The sequence below is a fragment of the Cupressus sempervirens genome, chromosome 8 (assembly GCF_028749045.1).
Source record: "Cupressus sempervirens isolate cs-2001-9-10 chromosome 8, ASM2874904v1, whole genome shotgun sequence".
Classification (NCBI taxonomy): Eukaryota; Viridiplantae; Streptophyta; class Pinopsida; order Cupressales; family Cupressaceae; genus Cupressus; species Cupressus sempervirens.
In genome coordinates, this window is record NC_143125.1 from 513,750,101 (window position 1) to 513,777,111 (window position 27,011).

Consider the following 27,011-nt stretch of genomic DNA (forward strand, 5'->3'; position numbering starts at 1 on the left):
TTTTTATCTTGTATTCCTTGCTAGCTCTTGCTCCAAGAACTGAAAGTGAGCATCAAACTCATCAAGTACCTTGTCTAGGCCATCCACAACTTCGCTGCTGTGAATAGTGAAAGGGCTAGGCAATATCTTCCGAATCGCCTCCATTTTCAACACTTGCAAGTGCCTGTTGGCAATTTGGCTAAGAAGATAGTATGGATATACTTTGGTGTTTTCATTTATGACAACATATCACCTGTTTTAAGTCAGCGAGATATGATGACATTTTTTTGGTATGAAGAGTTAGAAAATTGTCCAAGTGTTATGAAGATTAACTACTAGTAGAGACAACTTTCTGGTTAGTGCACTTCACTGACAACATTTTGGTACGTACACACTTGACAAAAAGTAGTACAGGGTATGAGGATTCTATATCTGAGAGTGCAAATCATTATGACTTGTACGCTTAGAGATATCAGCGATTTATCAATTACAGGTTTACACAGGCAGAACATGACAGAGTTGAGAGAATGATTAATCATGTTGAGGAATTATTTTGGTTCATCAAAATAATTTCTTAATTATTATGGGATGACATCCTAGATTTTAACCCTAACTCAGCATGGAGTGATTTTATGCAGGAAGTGTGCAAGAAGGTTGAAGGCCAGCTGGACGGTACAACTGTGTATAAAGGAAAGAGTTTTGTTTGTGAAGTTGTGTTATTATGATCATTGTATGATGCAAACTTTATCTTATAACCGAGCAAAGACAATAAATGTGAAGTTTTGTGAAGAGAGCTACAAAGGACAAATCAAATATTGAAGATATAAGCAATATCAAAAACGTTTTTGTATTTATACCTTTGTGTCCAAAATATATTATTGTATACGCATATTTGAGCAATGGGCTCAGCTTGCTATTTTGTAATTGTATTACCAACTCTTAACAGGGTTGAGGCTTCTAGCAAGGCCTAGTCCTCTAACAAAGACATATACACCATACAGATGTAATAGACTCCTAATAGGGTCAATATCTTTCACAAGATACTTTTTGATTAGTGGATCATTTTGTGGGTAGCATCCCCACTGAGGTTTTCCCTTGGCCAAAGATTACCTTGTTAAGAAATAATGGTGTTATGAGTTGCATTGTGTTACTTTTATGTTTTCTTTTGAGTTTAATCTTATATGCATGCTTAGAGATTGTTAAAGATATCCATAGTTGGGCAAAAGTTTGTGGAATACTAATTCACCCCCCCGCCGCCCCCCTCCCCTTCCCCCTCAATATTTCCTATTTCTAATAGTGTCCTGCTAGGTTCTCTTGCCAACAATGAAGTCCTATTAGAGATAGTAGGAGTATCCATGATACTTTCCAGTTTACTAGTTACCATCTCTATCTTCTCAGGTACATCACCTTATTAGTAGGGTCAATGCTAGGCTCATCATTTTGGAGATGAAGGCTCCAACTGAACATTATGCTTATCTAATTCAATTATGATAATTGAAGGCTAAGCCTTCATTAATCACTTCTCTTATCTCAAACTCTGTCATAATCTTCTTTTTCATTCTTTTCCTTATCCTTCTCTTGCTTTTCTTCCTTTTCCTTATCCTCAGAAATATCTTGGGCCTCAAGCATAATTTCTTTGACTTCTTTATTAGAAATGAGATTTCCCGTGAAGGCAACATTTTTGTGCTTGTCCTTAGATGGTTCTAAGGTAATTGGTACACCAGTGACAAAGAAGTCTGGCTGTTGCACTGCACTAAAGAACTGATTTAGATCCTTCTATCATCTGTACCGTGTTCTGTAGGTGCTATTGACTGTTCCTTGATTGTGACGCCTATAGGTCTTGGTGCATGTGCTGATACACCTCTATAGTCTACATTCATTTACACTTTAGAGATTGCTTTCTCTGTTTCCTCACCAATTGCATCATACATACCTGCCATTAGCTTTACGATTGTCATCTTGTGTCTCATTTTATCTTTTGCCTTGTTCAATATATTATGCATCTCATCAAATATGATCAGAGTGCAAAGATCATGAAGAATTTTCTCTCTTATCCTCTGATCCCCCTCTATAGTTCTTTGTCTTCTAATGTCTAATCTCTCGAAATGAACATCAGGAATGCTTCCTTGAATCTCCATTAGATTTCTTTTGATGTTTAACAAGTAGGAGATAACAAATTCTTCTAATAGCTTCTGATCCTCAGGTTCATACTTGTAGAATACTTATTTCGCTGAGAAATCAGACCTTCTTTCTCTAATCCTTTCTGTGATTTTCTTCATGTCTGGTTTACATTTACTTTCTTATCATTCTGCTTCTCTTGTGCTTGTGATTTTACCTCAGGTTCCTTCTTCGTCTCAGTTACCTTTGTTGTCTTAGGGTTTGGTCCCTTAGCCTTGGGTCGAGGAGTTCTAGAAGGCTCCACTGATGGTTCTACTTTTACTCTCTCTACCTTAGCTGGTGAGTTTTCATTGTTGATTTGGTTGTAGCTCGCTGAGGTGTAGGGGTAACATCAGATTTCGCGACCACTTCCAATGGTGTATCTGACTCTTCAAGTGGTTGCACATCAACTCTCTCTTGTTCTACTGGCCTCACAGGGGTAGAGGCTTCAATCTTAGCTTGTTTTGCTATTTCTCTCTTTTCTTAGAGCTGCCATCTGGCGTTTTGTTATACCCTCCTTTATCTACTATTTTATCAACAATCTTTTCTCTTCCCTCACTTTCTATACATCTCTTCATATGTTCCCCATCTCTTTGCATCGGGGTCCTTCTCAGATGCAAGGATGGCATTTACATGTTGAGCAACTATGAAAGGATCTAATTCCTATCCCATAGGTGGGATCCATTGAACTCTTGGTTCAACTTCTTCCATGCATGTGCTTTCAGCTTCCACAATGAAGCACATAGTGTGCATACTTTTCAACATTTTCCTTTGGAATCCTTACCCTCTGTTTCATTTCTCTCTGAAATCCCTTGAATAACCCAAACAATTCACTATCTATTTGCTTCCTATCTTGCATTCTATATTGCTTTGTGATTAGGAGTGCAGTGGGCACATTACTCCTCCATGCATGAGGATGCATTGTTGGAAACTTGTGAATGATATGGAAAACATGTGTAAGATAAGTGACCCAAACCTGAACACTTGCAACATGTTATGCTTGATTCTGTTGATGTTTTCTACTAGTTGCTGTCTGATAATTTCACACACATCAAAGTGCTCATGCTCAACAACCATTATATAAGTTGTATGAATTATCCCTGCTGAAACTGAATTATGTCTGCTACTGTACTGCATCTTATACGCCATTAGCTTAGAGATCAACTTCACATGCTTCTGTCTGCGTGGGTCATAGCTTGCTTGCGGCACTTCGATTAAGAAATAAAATATACTTAGCACATCTCTTGAAGATTACAGTTAATAAGTGTTTTTAAGTCTCTGAGTCTCTGCCAGAATTGCAGGGTCCTTAGTTGAACATGGAGGGGAAATTTTTTCCATATTCACATGATAGGAGGCTCAGGAGTTATTTGTATTGTAAATTCATTTCTAATTTTTCCTACTGTTACTTGGCTTCAAATTTGACTTCAAATTCTGCAGTGCTCTATGCACTTGAAAAATTAATTTTTGGACTTGCAGATTAATGTCATTGGAAATCCTTGTTAAGTTTTATGGAGAAATATGTTCCATGGCAGTGCTGTTGCTTCCACATTTGAAGAAAACAATAACATCTGAAGGATTCTTTGGATAAACATAGTGGAAGAGAAAGTTTGTTGAATGTTTAAACTTAGATGTAATATAGCCAGAAATAAAAATATCTTAGTGTATCCGAAACATAATTTTGGTTATGTGATAGATTATAGGCACGGGCAATGGAATTTTTTTATTTTCTATTAGGTGGAAGTTGTAGCAGCAGTATTGTTGCTGTTGGAAGCATTGGTATGCTTCCAGTTTCAGCCTTTGCCATAATCTTATGTTGAAACTAATATTGTATATTTATAGCCTATATACAATCTGGATATGTTGTTTTGATGTTTGTTAAGCTGCACATCATTATTTTGATATCTCTAAAATTGATATGTAAATAGTAGATAGGCAGTTCCTAACAGGTTAATTTGATCATCTATGTAAAATATATTGCTTATTCACTGTCTGAGCTTTCACTGAGTTTTTGTCCGAGTATTAGCCTGAGTCTAAAATGTATCTAGCAAGTGAAGCCAAGTCAAAGTCTCAATACTATGGTACTAATATTACTTGGTTATCTATTTTTGTCTGCTTCTCTCTTGCTATCTCTAGCTCACTAATATTTTCATTTATGTTTTCTCTCAATCTTTTTCTCCTTGTACTGATGGAATATTATAAGATTCCTGGAAATTTTTGTCCCATGATTCTTTTTATGGGGTTTTTGAATTGTAACTTTTCAATACATCAATTGATTGGTTCATCACTATTTAAAAAAAAATCTCATATGCTGGTTTTTTTCCTGTCTGTTTGTATACATTGTACTGTTAGTAACTCCTGGTATATCATAATGCCAATTTTCTACAATGTTGATAAATACTGTTCTTTACCCAGGCGTTGCCCTGTTGCAGAGACAGCAAACAACTTTACCATCATTAGATCAGTTTGCTGAGGCACCTGAAGATCAGCTTCAGGAAGCAGTACTCCTACATCCTTTTGCTGAAGCTGCATATACAGTATGTTAAAGAAGTATATAGTTATACTAATATTAGGATCCAATCAAATTTTCAATCTTAATAGTTTTGTTTCATGCAGGGCCCACTTCTTGATGTTGGAAGGAATCCAATTTTATTTCCATGTGCATGGCTATATCGGCAGGGGGTTTTGACACCTTGGAGCCGTAACAGGTTCCTTTAGTTTAACTTTAACTTTAAGTTGTTGCATTGCTGCTTATTTGAATAACTTTTGGCATTAGTTATCTGAAGCTGTAGGGAAAACTGCTATTGGTTATGGTTCTGGTTATTAACTTGTGGAAAATACATTAGAAGATATGGGTCACAAGGCTGTGGTTGTGCAAATGATTCTTTGAACAATTAGTTATGCCATGATCATTGACAGAATTGCTGTTGGAATTTGCTGTATTTGCAGGAGGCCTATATTACAAGGTGATAATTGGTGGCGGGGTCATGCAGCAGCTTTTCTAAAATATGTTAATCTACCCCCGGATGCCCTGCGCAAAGGGCGTGTTCATCAAGTAGGTGTTTCAAAATAAAATGAACTCTAGTTCTATTCTTTTTCTTATTTTGATTTTATAAATTACAATTTTAGTAAGAGATTTTAAATCTAATACCAAACTAAACTCTGACTAATAGCTGCAATTGATGAACACATTGTCATAAGAAAAACTGCACTTTAAAAATGTGTTATTAAAGATAAAAACCTTATTTTGTTATTAAACAAAGTTAATAAACTATTGTAGTTATGCATGTCCTTCACACATAAGAGGCTTAATCATGCCAAATGAATACTCTGAGATCACATAAAGTGTGTGATAAAGCTTACAACTCACATATGGTTCCACCTTTGTGTCTTGATATTGAATCATCCCTTTCTGGTGTAGAGTGGCAATCCATGTCCAAGATATGCCCAATACCAGGGTAGATCTTTTTATTCTATAATGTCCTCTTTCTTTAGCCTATCCAGCATCTTTGAAAGCTTCAACTTTCTTGGAGATCATTAACCATTTTGGATTAGATTTCAGTCTTTAGATAGTGGCATTATGATCAAGAGATCAAGTTAAATCCAACGGTTCCTTTCAGGCGCAGCCTTGTCATTCTGGGTGCTTCTTATCATGTTGAATGTAGCGATACGGCCATACTAGTTGATGTAGTAATCAGTAATGTGTGAGTGGTAGTGCCTGGGTGTAGAAGTCAGCCTTTTTGTTACTACCAAATCCACCCTCCTCTATGTTTTGGAGAACTATTTTATTTTTGGAAAGTGTTAACCTCTGTTAAGTTTGATTTCAGTGATGGCGAAATCAAAATTCACTTTTTGGGCTCATTTTACATTTTTCCACAACTTTGGTTGGATTTGCAGAAATAATAAAAAAATATGAAATAATTAATATTTCAGTTGTCAAAGGGTGAATTTAAAGATACCTTATATTAATTACTTTTAAGATGAATTTTAAGCAACTTAAGTGGTCCAAAAAGTAAATAATAAAATAGTCACTTTTATGGAGCTGAAGGATTATTATTAAAAGGTGTTTCTAAATTATAGTTTTGGCCAATGGGTGCAGCTCAATTGGTTGAGCATAATTAGTTAGAATGATAGTGTGTGATATAGAATGCCATTCACCAAGGTTCAAATCCTTGGAGGCGTGCTTATGATAGTTTCAACCCTTGGGCGAGTTTGACAAGTTGGAATTCCTTGCATGTGGCTGCTTAACCATGTAAATATTCTGCAAATTCTGCAACTAATTCAAACTGGTAATACCTTCTATGTGCTGGAGATTGTCTTGATCAAGTTCAGATTGAATATTGGTTCTGCTTTCAGAGATAATAGTTCTGCAATAATATGTATGTCCTGCTATAATTTGTATGAGGTAATGTATGCTAAAGAAGCAGACTTAGATTCTTTTGTGTGTACTTTATCCACAAACATAACCTCCATAAATATGGCACCCAAGGGGCATGTCCCTAGAAGGGACATGTCTCTCTCCAGGTCGGCCAGAGTTGCCCTCTCCAGGTTGGCCAGAATTGCTCTCTCAAACTCGGCGCCCATTAGGAAATACCTTAATCAGTAATTAAACTAACTATTTTGTTCATAGTTAAACTAAAACAAGATTACCCTGAGGGAGACGCCAGTCATACTTGACAACTAAACAATTATATTTATAGGCCTTTCTTTACAAAGGCATCTTATGCATAATCAGATCTGTACAATCTGTTTCATCAGACCAGTATGATTTCAATGTTACAGAATTAATACTCCCTCTTAACTTGATAATCATACGGAGAGATAACTTATCTAGCATCATCAATTAATATGAATAAGCATAGATTGATACTCTATATCTATTTGAATCCTCTAAGCATGAGGTATCATTGAACACATGATACTATATCATATTACTATACCTGTGATATGACTTATCACTTACATCAGTGATAATGATATTGCATGGTAGGCAATATACAGGATAAAATCTGGAGAAAAATTAAATTATTCATTTATCCAAGTTGTGATTCATTGGTATTGTCTTTTCGATATCACAACATGATCCTGAGTTGAGATCTACTAGAATAGGATAAATTCTGGAGAATAATGAAATTTTTCCTTTATCCAAGTTGTGACTCATAGGCATAGAAATGTCTACATCACAATGTGATTTTGAGCTCATCTAGATCTAACAATAGATCTCTATTGTTCAGCACATTATCTAAGAGATCGTCATCTCTCATAATGTCTTCCAAGTGTTCATTATCTCAGACATCATCACCTCTTAAATAATGAATACAAATGGTGGAGCCCATAATAGTCAATAGCCTGACAATAAAATTATTTTATTAATAATTTAAAGAATACAAAATTTTATAATTCAATCATACCAAGTCTTTTCTTGAAGTGATCTATCTTCACCAAAGTAACAAGAATTGGAATCGGATTGGAATCGACAAGGCCAAATCAAATCGTGAATTGGCCATGAATCGCCCATGAATTGGCAAATTAAAAAAACCCTTGAAATTTAGTGAGCAACTTATTTCATAAACCCTTTATCGCTGATTTGATTGACCGATTCATAAAAAATCGTTTGACTCGAATCGAATCGTTGAATCGCATGAATCACATGAATTGCCATGATTCTTGGAACTATGATTTTCACTTTAGAGAGAGGTTTGGTGAGAATATCTGCTGTCTGATCTGCAATGCAAATGTATTCTAATTTTACAGTATTCCTGTCTACCATATCTCTTACATAATGGTAAGGAATTTCGATATGCTTGGATCTGTCATGAAAAATTGGATTCACCAAAAGCTTGATGGAATTTTGATTATCACAATGAATAATCGTAGGATTCATGTCTTGACCAAATAATCCAACAAGTAAATTTCTAAGCCAAATTGCTTCCCGAGAGGCCATCGCTGCTGCAATGTATTCGACTTCTGTGGAACTTTGTGCTACTAAAGACTGTTTTTTGCATATCCAAGAAATCATTACTGATCCTAAACTAAAACAACATCCTAAAGTACTTTTTTTTGTCTTTAACACTTTCACCCCAATTCGAGTTAATGAATCCATATAACTCTAAGTCAACTTTCTCATATTTGAGCTCAAGATTAAGAGTGCCTTGTAAGTATCTCATAATGTATTTGACTGCAACTAGGTGAATCTCCTTTGGCTCACACATAAATTGACTGAAGGCATTAACAACATACGAAATATCAGGTCTTGTATTTACTAAGTACATAAGGGACCCAATCATCTGTCTGTAGAGGGTAGAATTTATGGAAGGTGATTGTGTTGCAGCTTCTTTAAGTTTATGTAAATTAGTCTCCATTGGAGAAGACATAGACTTGCAATTCCACATTCCAAATCTCTTCAAGATATCTAATGTATACTTCCCTTGATTAAGCATAATCCTGTCAAAATTCTGCCTTACTTCCAGTCCTAGGAAACAATGAAGGAGTCCCAAATCTTTCATCTCGAATTCTCTAGTTAGATCTTTCTTGCATTGATCTATGAGATGATCATCACTAGTTATTAGTAAATCATCAACATACAATATCAAAATTATCATATCATCTTTATCCCTTTTATAATATAGATTTGGATTAGCTTGATTCTTGGAGAATCCTAAGCTGGTGAGATACTTATCGATTCTTTCATACCAAGCCCTTGGAGCTTGTTTAAGCCCATAGAGAGCTTTCTTGAGCCTGCAAACAAAAAGTTTAGGATCATGAGTTTCAAATCCTTCAGGTTGCTCTATATATACCTCTTTTGTAATCTTTCATTCAGGATTGTAGTTTTTACATCCATTTGATGTACTTTCTATCTCTTCGATGCTGCAACAGCTAGGATTGCTCTTACAGAGGTGTATCTAGCAATAGGAGCAAAGGTTTTTTCATAATCAATCCCTTCTCTCTGATAGAATCCCTGGGCTACAAATCTAGTTTTATATTTTTCAATACTACCATCAACAATATGCTTTATTTTGAATATTCACTTGGAAGAAACAATAGATTTTCCTTTAGGTCTAGAAACAATTTCCCAAACATCATTCTTCATAATGGATTGGTATTCTTCCGTCATAGCACCCTTCCAAGCTGTATGTTGTAATGTCCCTTTTTTAGCATTCATAGCATGATGTTGTCGTTAGCCTATTTCCCCACAGTCCCGTAGGCTAACCAGGACATTAAAGGGGCTTAGAGGCCATTTGGCCTAGATAGTTTCAGTTGCAGGTCTTTCTGAGGGGTTTTGAGGCAACTTTGGGCATACTTACTATTTATAGTAAGTCATCTTGGGCATGGGTGGACATCCAGTGGCAGCGTTATGTCATTGGTAATTGTTTAAAATCGGCAAGAAGACTTGTTTATCATTGATAAGATTTGTTTTGCATTGATAAAGCTATTTTATAAAATTAAATTTAAATATTTAACTTTATTAATGCATAGACTATAGTTTGTGGAAAATATTAAAATTAAAAGAGTCCCCTTTATTTTATAACACATTGGAGACATAAGTTACATAAAGGGAGTTATGTTTTATCCCACATTGAGAAAACGAAGGATGGAGCTCTTGTGAGAACACTATAAAAGAAATGGAAGAGCTTCTATTTTAGCATACTTGGAAATATCAAAAAAAAATTGGGGAATTTTCTGGAGATTATGTCTCAATAGTTTGAAGGACGAAATCCGTTCAAGCTGAAAATCTTGACGCCATTGAAAGATATGGTCTTGAGATTCAACATAGTAGCAATCCGAAAAATCAGATACGAAAAAGCAGTCTGAAAAAGCGGAATCGAAAAAGCAGGCCGAAAAAGCGGAATCGAAAAAGCAGGCTGAAAAAGCGGGTACGAAAAAGCAGTCCGAAAAAGCGGAACCTAAAAAGCAGGCCGAAAAAGTAGTTCGAAAAAAGCAAAGCAGAAGGGGCAGCATTGAAGAAAATTATTACAGCCATTTACAACCAGGTTCTTTTGGTAGTATTGCTTTTTAGGGTGTTATAAGCTTTCAGCTGTAAGTGTGCATTGTACTAACATTATCATTCTGTAATCCATGTAAATGCCAAAGTCTTGGCCATATTTCATGAGCATTGTATTTTTTCATTGCAATTAAGAAGATAATAGTTGTTAGTGTCATTTAAGCAATTTAATATCATTATTTATCAGCTAGTTAGTTTGCATACCAATTGTTTGTAAAAATGCCAATTGGCTATAGGTGTTCATTTCTCATGCTTAGATCATATATATGCACTGAATATTGTCAAAATTAGTAGCACACTCATTTTAGGTCATTGCGTAGTCCATTGTAGTCTTCTAGCACAAGATTCTCATTGATGCAAATTGAAGAAAAAGTCAATTGAAGCTAGCTGAAATACTATATCAGTCATACGTCCCTTGCATGTGAATTGTTTGATGAAATTCCTTGAGCTTTCATTAGCTTTTTTTGAGGGCAGATTTGAGGAGGGTTATTACAGTGGTATCAGAGCTTGCTTGCAAAGTGTTTGACGAAATGTCAAACAATTGAAGTATAAAGATTTTTGGTGTTTGAAGAAGTTATAACCTATTGGGGTTATTACAGTGGTATCAGAGCGGTTTCCTGCCATCCTGTGGAGGTCTTATTGAGAATTTGGATTAGCCAGATAGAGAGAAAAATGTTTGACAAAATGAATGCCGATCCAGATCAGGGAAAGGAAAGATTCGTACAGTTATTAGACACCTTATCACAGGGACAGCGATCAGCAGAGCAGAGAGCACAGGAACAAAGTCAGAGATTGGAGCTTATGATGCAGATGATGGCTCGTCAAATGGGGTTGAATGGTAATGTGGGTGGAGGAAATAATCAGAATGGTAATAACCAGAGTGGTAATAATGAAGATGGGACACATAATGGATGCGAACAAGTTGGGAACAATTTCGGTCATGCACTCCAGCAAACTAGGACAGTGAGTTCGAGACCTATTATTCCCACATTTCCTCCTAGAGCTCTAGAGCAACCCGTACCAGAGCCCCAGATCATTGATATACAGGACCAGTTGAGGAGAGATTGGGAAGCTGGAGGTCCAAATTTTATTGCTGCAATCACCTTTAGGGAGTATATAGATGTGCGGATGAAGCATATGCCATGTGGACATGACAGGAACCAGAGCTATGAGCTACGAAAGAAAGTAGGGAAACTTCAGTTACCATATTATGATGGCTCGGGGAAGTCTACAACAAGAGCTTGGGTTCAAAAGCTTGACACATACTTACAATTGAACCTTATGCCTGAGGAAGAAGCTATTAAGTATGCAACAATTCACCTGGATGGGTTAGCACACAAGTGGTGGCATCATGGTGTGGTCACTATGGGTCATGCACACATTACCTCATATGTGGAGTTTACGGAGAGACTGATTGAACGCTTTCATAGGCCTAAGGATCATACTTTCCTTATGACAGGCGGAAACTTGTATGAGGAATTTAACAGACATGCAGATTCGACATAGGGAGACTTCAGCACATCTTCAGGTAATGGTTTATCTGCATCATCTTCACAGGCAGAAGGGGTTTCAAATGTTGTGCAGGTTGAGCCAGTTGCATCAGAAGGTGATATCATAAGCACACCGGATTACATGATTGACACAGATAGTGATTCCAGTACAGTTGGGCTGGATGAAGTTACAACAGTTGAGGATACTGTCATGTTTGAGGATAGTACAGTTGATTAGAAAGTGAGCATTCAGGACTTTGCAGAAAATGAGTATCAAGCACAGTTGGATGCTTCTTCACATGAGATGGAGGCTAGTAACTCTTCACTTGGTTTGGCAAGCCACCTGAAGACAAGGGACAAGGATATTGTCACGGCTTTATTTCATCATGACAGGATACATGGATTGATTGAGAATCACATTTGGATGATTCAACTGCAGGAGAGACAGAAAGGAGTCACAATAGGTTCTTCTTGTGACGACTTACAGCAGATCAAGGAAGATGCAGTGAAGAAGGAGGAGGAGGTTGACCGGCTTTTTCATGAGTTGGAGGATACTCGAAATTTCTTGGTGTGTACTCGATTGGCTCTCTAGGATTCTGAGAGACATGTGGACAAGCTTTGTCTTGAGGTGAGTTCAGTTCGGAAGTTAGCGCGTATAGCAGGGACTCAGTTTTCTTTTACAGTTGGGTCACATGATGATGATATGAGTATGTCTAGCATTCACACTCCGGATTCAAAGATTGTAGACAGGTGCGTGAAGTTAGTTGGTATGGTTCACATTACTCAGGTGGGAAGTTTACTTGAATTGCCAGCTGGTTTCCGTTCATGGATTAGATGTTGGGATCCTTATCTTAGTACTTGGGATCGTTTTGACCAGAGATATCTATCATTCCTTGGTAGTAGTATCTATTGCATCATCATGGACTTGATTAGTAGTTTGCAAGGTGTAGTTCTCATCCATGCCAGCAACTTGTTTGATGTTGGAATTAGTTTTTACACACTTGTGTTGGGCATTGTTCATATATCTAGTCGACCATTCTTGTTGGAATGGGTTGATGATCTCTCAGATATGACAGAGTTTACAGAAGAGTCCCAGGATCTGAGTATTACAGATGATAGCTATTTCGAGGTTACTCCTTTGGACAGTGTACCAGGGGAGTATAGGAGTTCGACCAGTCGGCACAATCATGTGTCTAGTCAGCTGAGAGTTGGCCATCGAGACATTTCTATCGCTTGCGAGCATTTCGATGCTGCTCGTCAGTTGTTAGCAGTTTATGGATGGGGTTCTCCTACTAGTGATGAGGAGGGAGGCAATTATCTTTCCTTGACAGAGATTCACTCTTTATGGGAGGCTATCTGGATTCTGAGACAAAATTATATGCAGTTGGTAGCTGACAGAGATTATCTTATGGAGTGGGGGAGTACAACATACGATGCATTATTGGCCAAGGAAGATGAGGTGAGTGAGCTTACTCAGCAGCTCGAGGTGACTTCTGAGATTCTTGAGAGTACACAGTTGGCTTTTGAGGAGTCACAGTTTCATTTGGCTAAGGTGACCATGGAGTTAGAGCGACTTTAGTCTTTACCAGATTCTGTACAATCACAGACCGTGGTGTCTGGTGATCCGTGGATGTCTATGGTTGAGGTTGATAGAGGTAGTGGAGATGAGGATATATATGTCCATGACACTACTATTGGCATATTTGGTCCATTTCCACTGGAGGCAGGTTCAACTGAGTTGGGCGCTGCAGCTGAGCATTGTGATATGTTTGACTTGGAAGGCACAGAGACTAGTGATGTTGTTGATTCTACACTCTTGGCTATATCATCCTCTGACTTAGCTGATGATCAGTCACAGTTGGTCATATCACGTCTGCAAGATGAGTCTTTGACTGAGATTGGTTCTTTTTACTAGCATTATATTAAAGGATATGTTCATCGGTTTGCTTTTGATCGATGTGTTGAGGAGTTGATGGCAGACAGGTTTGGACTGGGCTCTCATTTTTGCTATCTACCGTGTAATGACTATTCACCATCAACAGTGCATGGGTGTTATGGTTATGGGACAGTGGTCGGTAATTTGCAGAGTTGTGTTAACTGCAGCAGATGTACAGTGTGTGGATTCTTTGTATTTGGTGCAGTTTCATGTGGGAGTGGTCACTATTGCAGTAGAGTTGGGAGTGTGCATTCCACATAACACGGTGGGTTGTGTGGATGGTGTTTATTATGTTGACAGTTTGGGTGATCTACTCTACTTGGAGTCTAATATTTTGAAAGTTTGTGCCTCGTGGGTTCCTGACTGTGGCAGTAGTGGATTTGGAGTTCAGTTGCACCGTGATTCACGATTCATTTATGGATTCCTCTTGGTTAATTTTCACAGGTTGTTGCAGGAGCCTATGTTGACTGACAGCAATATAGTTCATGACTACATTTGGGATCCAGGTGGATTGATTGGGTTGTTGTTCAGCCATTGCTTGGAGACAAGCAATTTTGGGAAGGGCGGATTGTAATGTCCCCTTTTTAGCATTCATAGCATGATGTTGTCGTTAGCCTATTTCCCCACGGTTCCGTAGGCTAACCAGGACATTAAAGGGGCTTAGAGGCCATTTGGCCTAGATAGTTTCAGTTGCAGGTCTTTCTGAGGGGTTTTGAGGCAACTTTGGGCATACTTACTATTTATAGTAAGTCATCTTGGGCATGGGTGGACATCTAGTGGCAGCGGTATGTCGATGGTAATTGTTTAAAATCGGCAAGAAGACTATTTTATCATTGATAAGATTTGTTTTGCATTGATAAAGCTATTTTATAAAGTTAAATTTAAATATTTAACTTTATTAATGCATAGACTATAGTTTGTGGAAAATATTAAAATTAAAAGAGTCCCTTTTATTTTATAACACATTGGAGACATAAGTTACATAAAGGGAGTTATGTTTTATCCCACATTGAGAAAATGAAGGATGGAGCTCTTGTGAGAACACTATAAAAGAAATGGAAGAGCTTCTATTTTAGTATGTTTGGAAATATCAAAAAAAAATTGGTGAATTTTCTGGAGATTATGTCTCAATAGTTTGAAGGACGAAATCCCTTCAAGCTGAAAATCTTGACGCCATTGAAAGATATGGTCTTGAGATTCAACATTGTAGCAATCCGAAAAAGCAGATATGAAAAAGTAGTCTGAAAAAGCAGAATCGAAAAAGCAGGCCGAAAAAGCGGAATCGAAAACGCAGGCTGAAAAAGCGGGTACGAAAAAGCAGTCCGAAAAAGCAGGCTGAAAAAGCAGTTCGAAAAAAGCAAAGCAGAAGGGGCAGCATTGAAGAAAATTATTACAGCCATTTACAACCAGGTTCTTTTGGTAGTATTGCTTTTTAGGGTGTTATAAGCTTTCAGCTGTAAGTGTGCATTGTACCAGCATTATCATTTTGTAATCCATATAAATGCCAAAGTCTTAGCCATATTTCATGAGCATTGTATTTTTTCATTGCAATTAAGAAGATAATAGTTGTTGGTGTCATTTAAGCAATTTAATATCATTATTTATCAGCTAGTTAGTTTGCATACCAACTGTTTGTAAAAATGCCAATTGGCTGTAGGTGTTCATTTCTCATGCTTAGATCATATATATGCACTGAATATTGTCAAAATTAGTAGCACACTCATGTTAGGTCATTGCGTAGTCCATTGTAGTCTTCTAGCACAAGATTCTCATTGATGCAAATTGAAGAAAAAGTCAATTGAAGCTATCTGAAATACTATATCAGTCATACGTCCCTTGCATGTGAATTGTTTGATGAAATTCCTTGAGCTTTCATTAGCTTTTTTTGAGGGCAGATTTGAGGAGGGTTATTACAGTGGTATCAGAGCTTGCTTGCAAAGTGTTTGATGAAATGTCAAACAATTGAAGTATAAAGATTTTTGGTGTTTGAAGAAGTTATAACCTATTGGGGTTATTACAGTGGTATCAGAGCTTGCTTGCAAAGTGTTTGACAAAATGTCAAACCACTGAAGTATAAAGATTTTTGGTGTTTGAAGAAGTTATAACCTATTGGAGTTATTACATATGTTTAATAGCATCTGAAATTGGTTGGTTCTGATTTAGATAAATTATTAATGTTTGCTGTATAACTCGAAAATCTTTTGGGTCTTTTGCTTTCTCTGATTGTTCCGGATGGTGCAGCAAAGTCTTGTGCTTCCTCTACTGTTTTAATAACCCAAAGTGGCCTTTTCTTTGAATTTTGAGTGTCTCCAAGATTAAGGTTTTGAATTTCATCTTCAATTTCTTCCATGTTCTCCCTTTGGGACTCAACCTTAGTATTTCTTTCAGAACCAGGTAAAGGAGAGGGTTCTTCAAAACTTAGGGCCCTTTTGAATGCTAAATCTTCTTCAAAAAGTACATCCCTACTAAGTTTAGTATTTTTTTGTCCAGGTATGAAAATCTTATATGCTTTAGATGTTTCATTATACCTTACAAAAATACCTTTACTCCCAGAGGGTTCTAAATTAGTTCTCTTTAATTTTGGAACATGGATATATACAGGGCACCAGAAAATCCTAAGATGAATTATATTGGGTTTTACTTTAGTAAAGACTTCTTTAGGAGTTTTATCTCTAAGGTAGGAGTGAGGGCTTCTGTTTTGAATATAGACAATAGTACAAAAGGCTTTTACCCAAAGATAATATTCTGGATTTTGATCAAATATCATAGCTCTAGCAGCTTCTATAATTGTTCTATTCTTCTTTTCTGCTACCCTGTTTTGGTGTGGGTTATAAGGAACGATATACTCCCTCTTAATTCCTTTTTTTTTACAAAACCTTTTAAACAAATCTGAGGTGTATTCCTCTCCATTATCAGTTCTAACAGTTTTAATTTTATGTCGTGATAAGTTTTCAGTTAAGGTTTTAAATTCTTTAAATCTCTTTAGGATTTCTTCTGATCCTTTGCATTTTAAGAAGTAAATCCAGGTTTTTGTATAGAAGTCATCTATGAACAAAATATAATACTAGAATCCTCCAAGAGAAGGAACATACATAGGTCCACATATATTTGAGTGGATTAATTCCAGAACATTGTTAGTTTTTTTAGTGCTATCATGAAATGGACTTTTGATGTTCTTACCCAGAGGACATCCTTTGCATATGCTTGAGTGGTCTTTATTTAGTTTAGGTAAACTAGTAACCATCTTCTCCATAGTTGATAAAGTTTTGAAATTTAGATGTCCTAACCTTCTATGCTATATTTCATTTATGTCCACAACTTTATGAATTAAGGCTTGAATAGGTCGACTAGGTTCTGAATTTAATTCATACACGTACCCTTTTTGTAACCAATCAATGTTTCTTTCTTAATTGAGGAGTTTTTAGCCTAGGTTATGACTTTATAGTCCATAAATGCAACATTATGTCCATCATCTTCAAGTGCCGTAACCAAGATTAGATTCTTTTTATTCCTGGTACATAGAGTACTTTAAGAAGTAGAGAATTAGCTGACTTTAGTTTTAAGGTGCAATTTCCAATTCTTTTGACGAAATGTGTTGAGTTATCATAAATAGTGACTTCGCCATTAACTTTTTCTGACATAGAGTCTAGTGCTTTTTTGTATCTTGTAATATGTCGAGAAGATCCACTATCAATCACCCATGCTTTACTTGAGACTTGATTTGATAGTGCCGAATACAATACACGATTCTTAGGATCATAGTTATCTTCTTCCTTAGTGATGTTTATACAGTTCACTTGTTTAGAATCCTTAGGGCAATTTGATTTGTAGTGTCCAAACCTTTCACATTTGAAATATTTTATTTTGGATAGATCTTTCTTTTGATTACCCCTTTTCCTCTTGAAATGCTTGTTTTTACCTTTATAGAAATTTGTATTAAGAACATGAAGTTTATCATCTTCCATTTTCAGTTTTTCTACTTTCTTGAGTTTTTTGGATTCTTCTTGAAGATAGTCTCCCTTAAGTCTATTGAAGTTAGGAAGATTATCCTTGACACTTACTTCTTGTGCGAATGTTTCCTATGAATCTGGTAATCCATCTATAGCCATTAGCGTTAGTTCTGTATCATTAATGATGGTTCCTATACTTAAAAGTTCATCTCTTAGGCTGTCAACCCTTAGGAAGTAAGAATTCATCGATTCTCCCTTCTTTATTTGTATGTTATTTATTTGCCTTTTTAGTGCAAGAACTCTTGTTGCATTGTTTACCTCATATTCATTTAGTAATGCATTCATCATATTAAATGTTGTTTGATGTTTCGTTAGCATGGGTACTGTTGTGACCAAGAGTCACCATCGCCCATGCCTGGGACCCCCGCTTTTCAAACTAAGCCTCCCCCATGGATTTCCTTGTTTGGCGGAGCGTAAGTCAACCATTCGCAGGGAATGGTCAAATCCAAAATCCCTGACTGCCTTAAAATTGCGCTTTCTGAATACCTTGGTGTGAAATTTTGTGGTGTGTTGGAATATTTTGTAAAGGATAAAATCCTTCTTCCAACAAAAGCCCCGCTTCCCACAAATTCTGGAGCGCACATTTGGGTTGGCCATGGAATGTCTTCCGCGGAAAATTAATCCTTAACCACATTAAAATTGTGATGCACACCTTTCATTGAGCGCACTTTTCACACAATGAAGGATTTTTTTAAAAAATTTATTAAAACATGGATAAAACCCATATGAGTTTGGAAAATCCTGCTCTTTTCAAGGTTGGAAGAAAAAAATTGATTCCTTTTTTTTTTTTTTGGAGTGGAATCCTTGACGAACTCAAATCCCAAAAGGTGAAAAAAGTTTTGGAGAAATCGTTAAAATTTGGAAAACTTGAAATAATTCTAAAATTCAAGAAAATAAAAAATAAAAAATCACCCAAGTTTCCAAAAATTCAAAAAATTGAAAAATGTGAAAAAAATCGTTAAAACATGGGAAGTGTGAAAATCCAAGACGTCCCAAAAAATTCCAAAGGGAAGAAAAAAGAAGTTTGGAATCCAAAATCTCACGGAAATTCAAAATTCTTGAGGATGAAAATCTAAAATCTCGTGAAAAATCCCAAAAGTCTAAAAAATCATGAAAAGTTGAATGTTGGGAAATTTGGGAAAAATCCCAAATTTGAAAAGAAAATCTATTGAAATAAAAAAAAGGCAAAAGAATGGAAAAGTTGGATTCCTAAAAAGCAAAAAAAACGATTTTCTTTCAAGGAGACTTTTTTGATTTACAAAGAAAATTAAATATTAGTTTATTGATATTTAATTTGGTTGTTTAAATAATAATCCAAAAATAAATATTGGAGAAAAGTTGGAAAGAAATTTGATTTTTTCATTAAAATATGGAAATTAATTAAATATTGATTTTAATTGATATTTAATTAATAAAAAATTTAAAAAATCAAAATGAAATAAAGGAATACGTAGTTTCATCTTGAAGCCAAAAGCATCAATAATGACAACTTTTTGAAACAAACAGTAAAAAGCGACAAGTGGCACAAAAGATGGAAACCTTGATTGCTAAGTAAAGCAACTACCTAATTTTAGCCTACAGCTTTAAAGACATCTTTTTTGAGGGATGATTTATATAAGAAACCCTCTGATTCATTCCTTCTCACACAGGAATTTGAAGAGCAAATTGAGAATAAGAGTGAAATTCAAAGAGTTCGGAAAGAAGATTTTTGGGAAAATTTCTAAAATCGTTGAGGAGTTTTCTAGAAATTCGCAACAGAGGATTTTGAATCTTATCAGAAAGGAATCTTTTTTTTTCAGTGAGTTGTGGAAAATTGCATGTTTCTCGTGGAAATATTGAAAAGTGAATCTCGAGAGGAGTTTGGAAATTTTGGCAAAAATCCAAAATCTTTGTCTTATGGACAAGTTGTATCTATTTTTTATACTTTCTTTGCATAGTCTTATGTGCAGACATTTTCTATTTTGCAGGAAAGGAGAATGGCAGAACCCAAGGGAACAGGAGAAATGAGTGGACAATTGATAAAGAATGAAAGGAGAGGATTTTATCCTAAATCCAAAATTGTGTCAAAGTGGGCAGAAATCGGAGATACAAGCCTCGGCGGCCTCGATTTGAAAGATTTTAATCGGAGAATGCTTGGATACAATGAACGTCACCCAACACACCTAGCCACAAGAATTGTGAGAAGTGGAATTGTTGTTGGGGCTGGTTTCCCTCCTTTTCAGCATTTAGAGTTAATTATGGAATGTACCAAACACTATAGTCCTAGGGACAAAACCATTAGGGATTCTGAATGAAATATTTTGGCAAATTTTTCTCCGGAGTCCATTTCTGAAACATTTGGAATTCCTTCTCACCCAAGGATGGTCACAAAAACACAAGAGCAAGCGTTGAGAATCTACACCTCTGGAGTCCATTTCTGTGATGAAATAATCAACAAAAAATGGTTGAAAAAGAATAGATTGCATAATTCCAAGATTCCTAAGGAAATAGTATGGTTTGACTTGCAGAGGGAATATAGTGACATGATCATGATTTTGAGTCGCATATTTGGCATGCCTCATTCTTATAGATTTGAATCTTGGATGTGGTATTTTGTTGAGTAGGTGATTGAGGAAGGCGACATAATAGATTGGGCTGGGCTCATAAGTTATAATTTGAATGAACAGTTGATGAATCTAGAGCACACAAGGAAAGTTTACATGAGTTCGTATGTCGTCTACATGCTAGCACGAAGAATGAATTATGATGGACTACAATGCAAAGGACTGACTGGAAGCGGAACCCAACACCTCAAAGTCCATGAATGCTACTTGCAGTTTCATTTATATTCAAAGGATGATTACATGAGGGTTAACGATATATTTGCCATGCGCATAGTAAGAACACTACAAAAGAGGCTACATATAAGATTGTCAATGGGTGCGATGAAGTTGGTCGAAGAATATGGTGCCTGGTTCATTCAGTTTCCCACCTTTTCATACGTTCGAGTTAAAGGATTCTCCACGGAGCCATACAAACTTCCCAGGTACCCAATGGACAAGATGGTCTTGTTAGAGCTTACTCGACAACTTATAACCTATGACAAGATTCAGAAAGGGAAGAAGTTGGGATTATAGTTTCCAATTTTCATAGGAGAAGGGAAAACTGAGTTATGCCTATGTCTAAAGGCTGCAGAGAGATCATCAGATGAGCTCCACTTCTTCCGTCTTCCGCTTTATCCAACGAGGAATGATTTTGATCCTTACAACAAGATCTCATCAGTAGGAGGATCAAAGTACCAACACAAGGTTCACCTTGAAGACTTTTAGGCAAATGTGGCAGATGAGAATGAGATTAGAAAGAAGATGTATTCAAGATTACCGTTGAACATTATCAGAACATGCAACATATTCAAGGAAATACATTAATTAGTAATTAAACTAGCTATTTTGTTTGTAGTTAAACTAAAACAAGATTACCCTAAGGGAGACGTCAATCATACTTGAGAACTAAACTATAAGAATTTGCCTTAGGGCAAAATTCACCCAAGATCAAAGAACTCGAACACAAGCACAACTATAGACCAGAAAGAGTATGATCAAAATGTCGATATATATTCGATTCAATGTAATTGAAAGATCACTAGGAGTGCTTGTATATAAAGGCCTCTGAGATGCATTTAGAATGCCTAGAAATCAACATCATGGTAAGTCATACAACTAGGCACATGTCCACTAGATATGCATTATCCTCTATTAAGCATAGGAGTAAGTGTGATGATGAGAGGATAAGCCTACAATGGTGTAGCACGCAAATTTATGTTGCAGACACCATGTGCTGAATTGGAGTTGCATACTTCTGTGTTGTCAACATGACAACTCATGAAAGTACACAAACTCCTAAGTGTCTCACAAAATAAATAATAAAATAATGCAATATAATAAAATAATGCATTAACCTAAGTAAACTCTAGTAAGTGTAAATAGTAAATACATATTTACACCAACACCCCTCTTTTAGTGCAACTCAGGGGAAAATTCTTAAGCTTATGAAAAAGAGAATGAAATGCATAATGGGTCCTGGCTACTAGGCCATTTTATGTACTCGTGTACATAATGAAAATGCAATCTCTCGTAAAGCGGAGAAAGAGGGAAAACCTCATGGGAAAAGCCCTCCCCCAAAAAGAGTGATGAAAAGACAAGATGCATGGATGGATGGAGTAATCAAGACCGCTCCATTACGACATACATCAAGTATATACAATAGTGAAGAATGAGAAGGACAAAATCCCCTAAGAGGAAAAAGTCCCTGCCCCCCCCCCCCCCCCATAAGAAAGAAGAGGAAGAGAGATAAGGTAGTCCCCCTCCCCCCCCTCAAAGGAAGAATGCTTGTCAGTGAAAGTTGCTCCAAGGTAGAAGCTGGTCCATGAATGCTGAATGATGTTCCTCCCCTTTGGAAGAAACAATGGCAAAGTTACAATCCCTAAGATGTATGGTGGCACTGAAACATGCTCTAGTGTCCCTATGTTGATGTTGATGGTCACCCCTTCCAACACTGCTGAAAAGAACAAATGCAGATCTGGCAAGGATGTTTGTAGAACTTGTCCCAATGAGCCATCTGTCTCCTCAATTGATAAAGAGACCTCCAACAATTGCTGTTCATAAGGATCCACAATCATGTCAACTTGTAAAGATCGATCATGTAGAGAATGGACATGAGGGTTAGAGTGAGCCCTTGCAACAGTTGTAGAAGGATCATCTTCATTAAAGAGAAGATGTAAATCATCAAGGTTGTCTCCCAAATCTGCGGTGTGTGACTCCACGAACAAACCTGCAATGTCTGCCATGTAGTCATCTTTTGTTGCTGAAGTTGGAACACAATGTGTACCCTGCTGTGCTAGGCCTATGACTGTGGCAATGTATGACTGTGGCAATGTATGCATGTGGACTATACTGATGCCATGACCTCTCGCTGCAACTGTCGATAGAACCCCACGTATTTGAATCTGAATCTGTTGAAGCACTATTGCTAGTGTCACTATCAGTTTCCACAATGTATGAAGTGCGGAGAGGATTAGAGGATAAGCTCAGTGAACTTTCCTCAAAATGTACATCTTTCTCCACAAGGATCTCATGAGTCTTAGGATCCATAAGTCGATATACCTTAACACCATCTTCATATCCGATGAAAGTGCAAGGCCTAGGCAATGATGCCTTGCATCCCTTGGAAGATAGGTTTGCTCATGTGGGACAATCGAAGACTCTGAAATGACTCAGAACTGGTTTTTTGCTGCACCATGTGTCAAAAGGAGTCTTCCCATCTAAGGCAATATGAGGAGACCTGTTAAGTATGTGAGTGGCATTGCTGATAGCTTCGACTTCTAGTGTAGGATCAAGAGACTTGGTAGGAATCACACAATTTTCCATGGACATAAGAGTCCTAATCCTTAGTGCTGCAACATCGGTCTTGTGCGGACTAAATGTTGATGGATTTTGAAGATCAATACCCTTAAGTTTGCAAAAGTCTTTAAGTCTTCTGTCCACATATCTGCTTTCATTGTCCATCCATAGAACCTTAATGACTTTCTTTCATTTCTGTTCAATGTGAATCTTGAAGGCTCGAAGCTTATCAACCACTTCATTCTTGTGATGAAGGAAGTAGATCCATGTGTAGCGTGAAAAGTCATCAACGAAAGTAAGGATGTAGCAGCCTTGGCTGACTGATGTCACTGCAAAAGGTCCTGCTAGTACCATGTGAACCAATTGAAGAGCAACTGGTGCTTTGGAAGACTTCCCTTTTTCATACTTCTCCTTGAGATGCATAGCCACTGAACATGATGAACATTCACCCTTAGAAAAGTTGATGTTAGGTAGACCTTTGACCATGTGTTTGGAGCAAAGTTGCTGAAGATAGCGGAAGGCAAAATGACCATTCCGCTCATGCCATAGTTTGATTTGTGAATTATATTGAGTTAACAAGGCATGCGAAGGAGACTGAGGCACAAAGTGGGAGAAGGAATAAAGCCTCTTGTAATGATTGACTTTTCCCACTGCAACCAACGAATCATCTTTGAGACTGCGCACCATCACTGAATCTAGAAGGAACTCAACTTTGTTGCCATCTCCAAGGTGAGTGATTTGTTAAATTGAGAGGAGATTAGAGCTTAGGTTTGGAACATAGTGAACGTATTTGAATTCCCCATCTTCCATCTCTGGATGTCCTTTCCCTTCAACTTCCATTTTTGTATCATCTCCCACAAAGATGTGCGGCACCGATGATTGCTTCAATAAGTCTTCCTTTGAAGAACCCATGTTATAGGAGGCACTTGAGTCAAGTATCCATTCTGAAGAAGAACTTGTGTTTGCCATAAGTGCTTTGCCCTTTTCCCTTTGAAGTGGGTGGAGTTGAATCCTTGGAAGTACGTGGCACTTGAATTTTGTTCTTCCTGAGTAGGTTTTCCAACTCATCAATTCGCTTGTTCTTGCAATGATGTTCATCATGATTCGGCTTCTTGCAATATGCACAAAAAAGTTTGTCCTTCTTTTCATTACTTCCCTTCTTGTTGGAAGAAGAATTGCCTTGCTGTGAGGAGGATTGTTGTGTCTCAGATTGTGATTTCTACTTCCACTGCTTCTTCTTGCTGTTGTTAGAACTTCTTCCTCCTTGACTCGATTGGTTCTCATCACTAGCCACCAATGCTTTGGTCTTTGATGTCATGAGAAGTCCCAAATCTATCAAGTGAGATTGTTCAAGAATCAACATCTTTGCAAATGCATCAAATGTAGGCTTTTGGAAAGCACTTCCCATGGTCAACCTGTGAGCATTATCACTCGAAACAAAGGAAGCATACTCTGAAGGTAGCCACTTCAGGATGTGATGAATCAACTTTTCATCCTTCATGGGATTTCCACAATCTTTAAGTAGTGCCCTAAACTCATTAGCTTTGTTGATGTAATCTTGAATTGTGTCGAAGTTCTTTGGATCCAATAGCAGTAGATCGTCCTCAATCTGGAATCCCTTTTCTTCATCCACCTTACCATACAATGATTCAAGTTTGTCCCATGTAGGTTTGGATTCCTTGAAACTAGAAATGTGGAAGAAGAGATCTCTATGTACACAATTCCTGATAATTCCTAAAGCCTGTTGGTCTTGTTTTTTCCAATCAATGAGTTCTGTAGCATCAGTGGGTTTGGGAATTGAACCATCAACATAAAGACTTATACCTTTTTCCATTAATCTACTCCATGCAATATCTTTCCATGTAGAATAATTACGTGAAGTTAGAAGTGGACATTTAGGTGAACCCATGATGCAGAAAATGAAAAGAGCACACAAGATAGCACAAGAACACAATACACCCCCCCCCTTTTCACTCAATCAAAAGACCCCTCCAAAAAACAAGATGCTTTTGACACTTTATATGTAGTGCATGTACAATAGGCCACTTGTCAAAATGCACAAACTGGACTTCTGATTTTGCTTTTTACAACTACCTTTTGAGGCTCAAATTTATCACTAAACACTATAGCTCAAATGTAGAACTATTCAGAAAAGTAATCAAAGCAATACAATGCAAAAAAAACCCTAGTTTTAAAAGTGAGATATTTGTCCACACGACCCTACAATCTAATTGCAGATTTGGAAAGTAGATGAAAAATAATGCATTTAAAAAAAAAATGGAACCTTAAAATGTGTCCAAATGAGCACGTACGGAGCGCTTCAAGTTGCAAAATGCAGGATTGAGCAGGTACAGTCACCAAAAAACACAATTTCTGAAAAAACCTTGCACCAAAACTAGAAAAGAACACCATCACTGAAAAGTTCAGGAAATTCTACCCAAATAAAAAAAAATCGCACTTGATTTGAAGTTTGCATGCCCAAGTTATGACCTCTTAAAGTTAGGCTGCCAAATCAAAAATGCATCTGAAGAGGGGTTTGGGTAGAAAACTGTGTGCTTAAATTTGATGGTCAAATGACTGTTGCAGCAGTTATAAAATGCCTGGAAATGACGGTCAGAAGGCCATCAAATTTAACCTCATGTCCGGTTGACGTCAATGAAAAACAGTCACCACGTGGTAGGCTAATTGGACTGTACGGTGTATGGAATGGTGACACGTGGCACTGTATGGTGCTAACATGTAAGATGATAGGATTCGTTGATGTGGACAACAGATGGTTGAGTCAGCAAAGATGATGTGTTCTGGTGCTGACTAGGTGGGGTTTGTGTAGATGGGTTCTTCTGCAGACATGTGGCGGGCAGAATGCGGGCCTGCGTGAAGGGTGCAGAGGACGTGGGTGCCGCGTGTTAGGCTATAGAACAACGACGCGTGTCCCAGAGTAGGTTCTTGGCAGGAACTTGCGCAAGTCGGAATATCCTTTGAAACAGAATATTTAGTGGTCAATGCTGGCACTTGTCTGTTGGACGTGTCTTCCACTGAGTGGAGCCACGTGTCCGGAGCTTTGTGGGCGACACGTGTCACATAACAGTCTGCGAGCTGTCGGGAACAAATAAAGCTCATCGGAGATTGTGTTGTTGCCGCTGGGAATCCTTTTAGTGGTGTCGGCTTTGAATGTTTTTGTCCCACATGCATGGGAAAGTTGATTACAAACAGTTTTAAAAGCCCATTCCTGCAATAAGAAAATAACAAGCCATTGGGTGGTTTAGGCGTGCTTGGCCGGTTGCTCAATATGCTCTGTCGAAAATGTTAAATGTGTCCACCGGTTGAAAGGTATGCATGGAAAATGTTGAGCTTCCTGCAATACGAAATAAATTTTGTGTAGGGTGTAGGGCCAGGATGTGACTGCTTGGTGCCTGTACCAATTTTTTTTTTCTTTGCGGCCTATTTAAAAAAGCGCAGAGAATAAAATTACAGATTTGAAAAACAATCAAATAGATCTGAAAATGACCATACCAGTGTTGCAAATCAGGTCTTCAGGTGTTGATTTGCAAAAAAGTTTTACCTCCTGATTGACTTTGGGCTAGGGTAGCTGAATTTATAGTCGATTTTCACCAACTCGACGTTCTAGACGCAATGGCGAGGTTTGATCTGGCTCTAGATGCTCCCAATGATTGCAATACTTAGGATTTGGGTCGAGGTGCTAAAGCAACAATGGTCTCGAATAGTTATGTGAAGATTCTCCAAGCTCTGATACCATGTAAGAATTTTCCTTAGGGCAAAATTCACCCAAGATCAAAGAACTCAAACATAAGCACAACTGTAGACTAGAAAGAGTATGATCAGAATATCGATATGTATTCGATTCAATGTAATTGAAAGTACAATAGGAGTGCCTGTATATAAAGGCCTTTGAGATGCATCTAGAATGCTTAGAAATTAACGTCATGATAAGTCATACAACCAAGCACATGTCCACCAAATATGGATTATCCTCCATTAAGCACAAGAGTAAGTGCGATGATGAGAGGATAAGCCTACAATGGTGTAGCACGCAAATTTATG

At 37.3% G+C, this 27,011-nt stretch overlaps 1 protein-coding gene across 3 annotated transcripts in view; it reads left to right on the forward strand.

Annotated features, from left to right (window-relative positions):
- LOC149543452 (lipase class 3 family protein) overlaps nucleotides 1–27,011 on the forward strand; it is a 240,940-nt gene that overhangs the window by 110,821 nt on the left and 103,108 nt on the right. For all 3 annotated transcript variants that reach the window (XM_089798250.1, XM_089798252.1, XM_089798251.1), the window contains exons 5-7: nucleotides 4,549–4,670; nucleotides 4,750–4,841; nucleotides 5,083–5,188. In XM_089798250.1, the coding sequence (XP_089654376.1) occupies nucleotides 4,549–4,670; nucleotides 4,750–4,841; nucleotides 5,083–5,188 (320 nt within the window). The remainder of the gene's footprint in view (nucleotides 1–4,548; nucleotides 4,671–4,749; nucleotides 4,842–5,082; nucleotides 5,189–27,011) is intronic.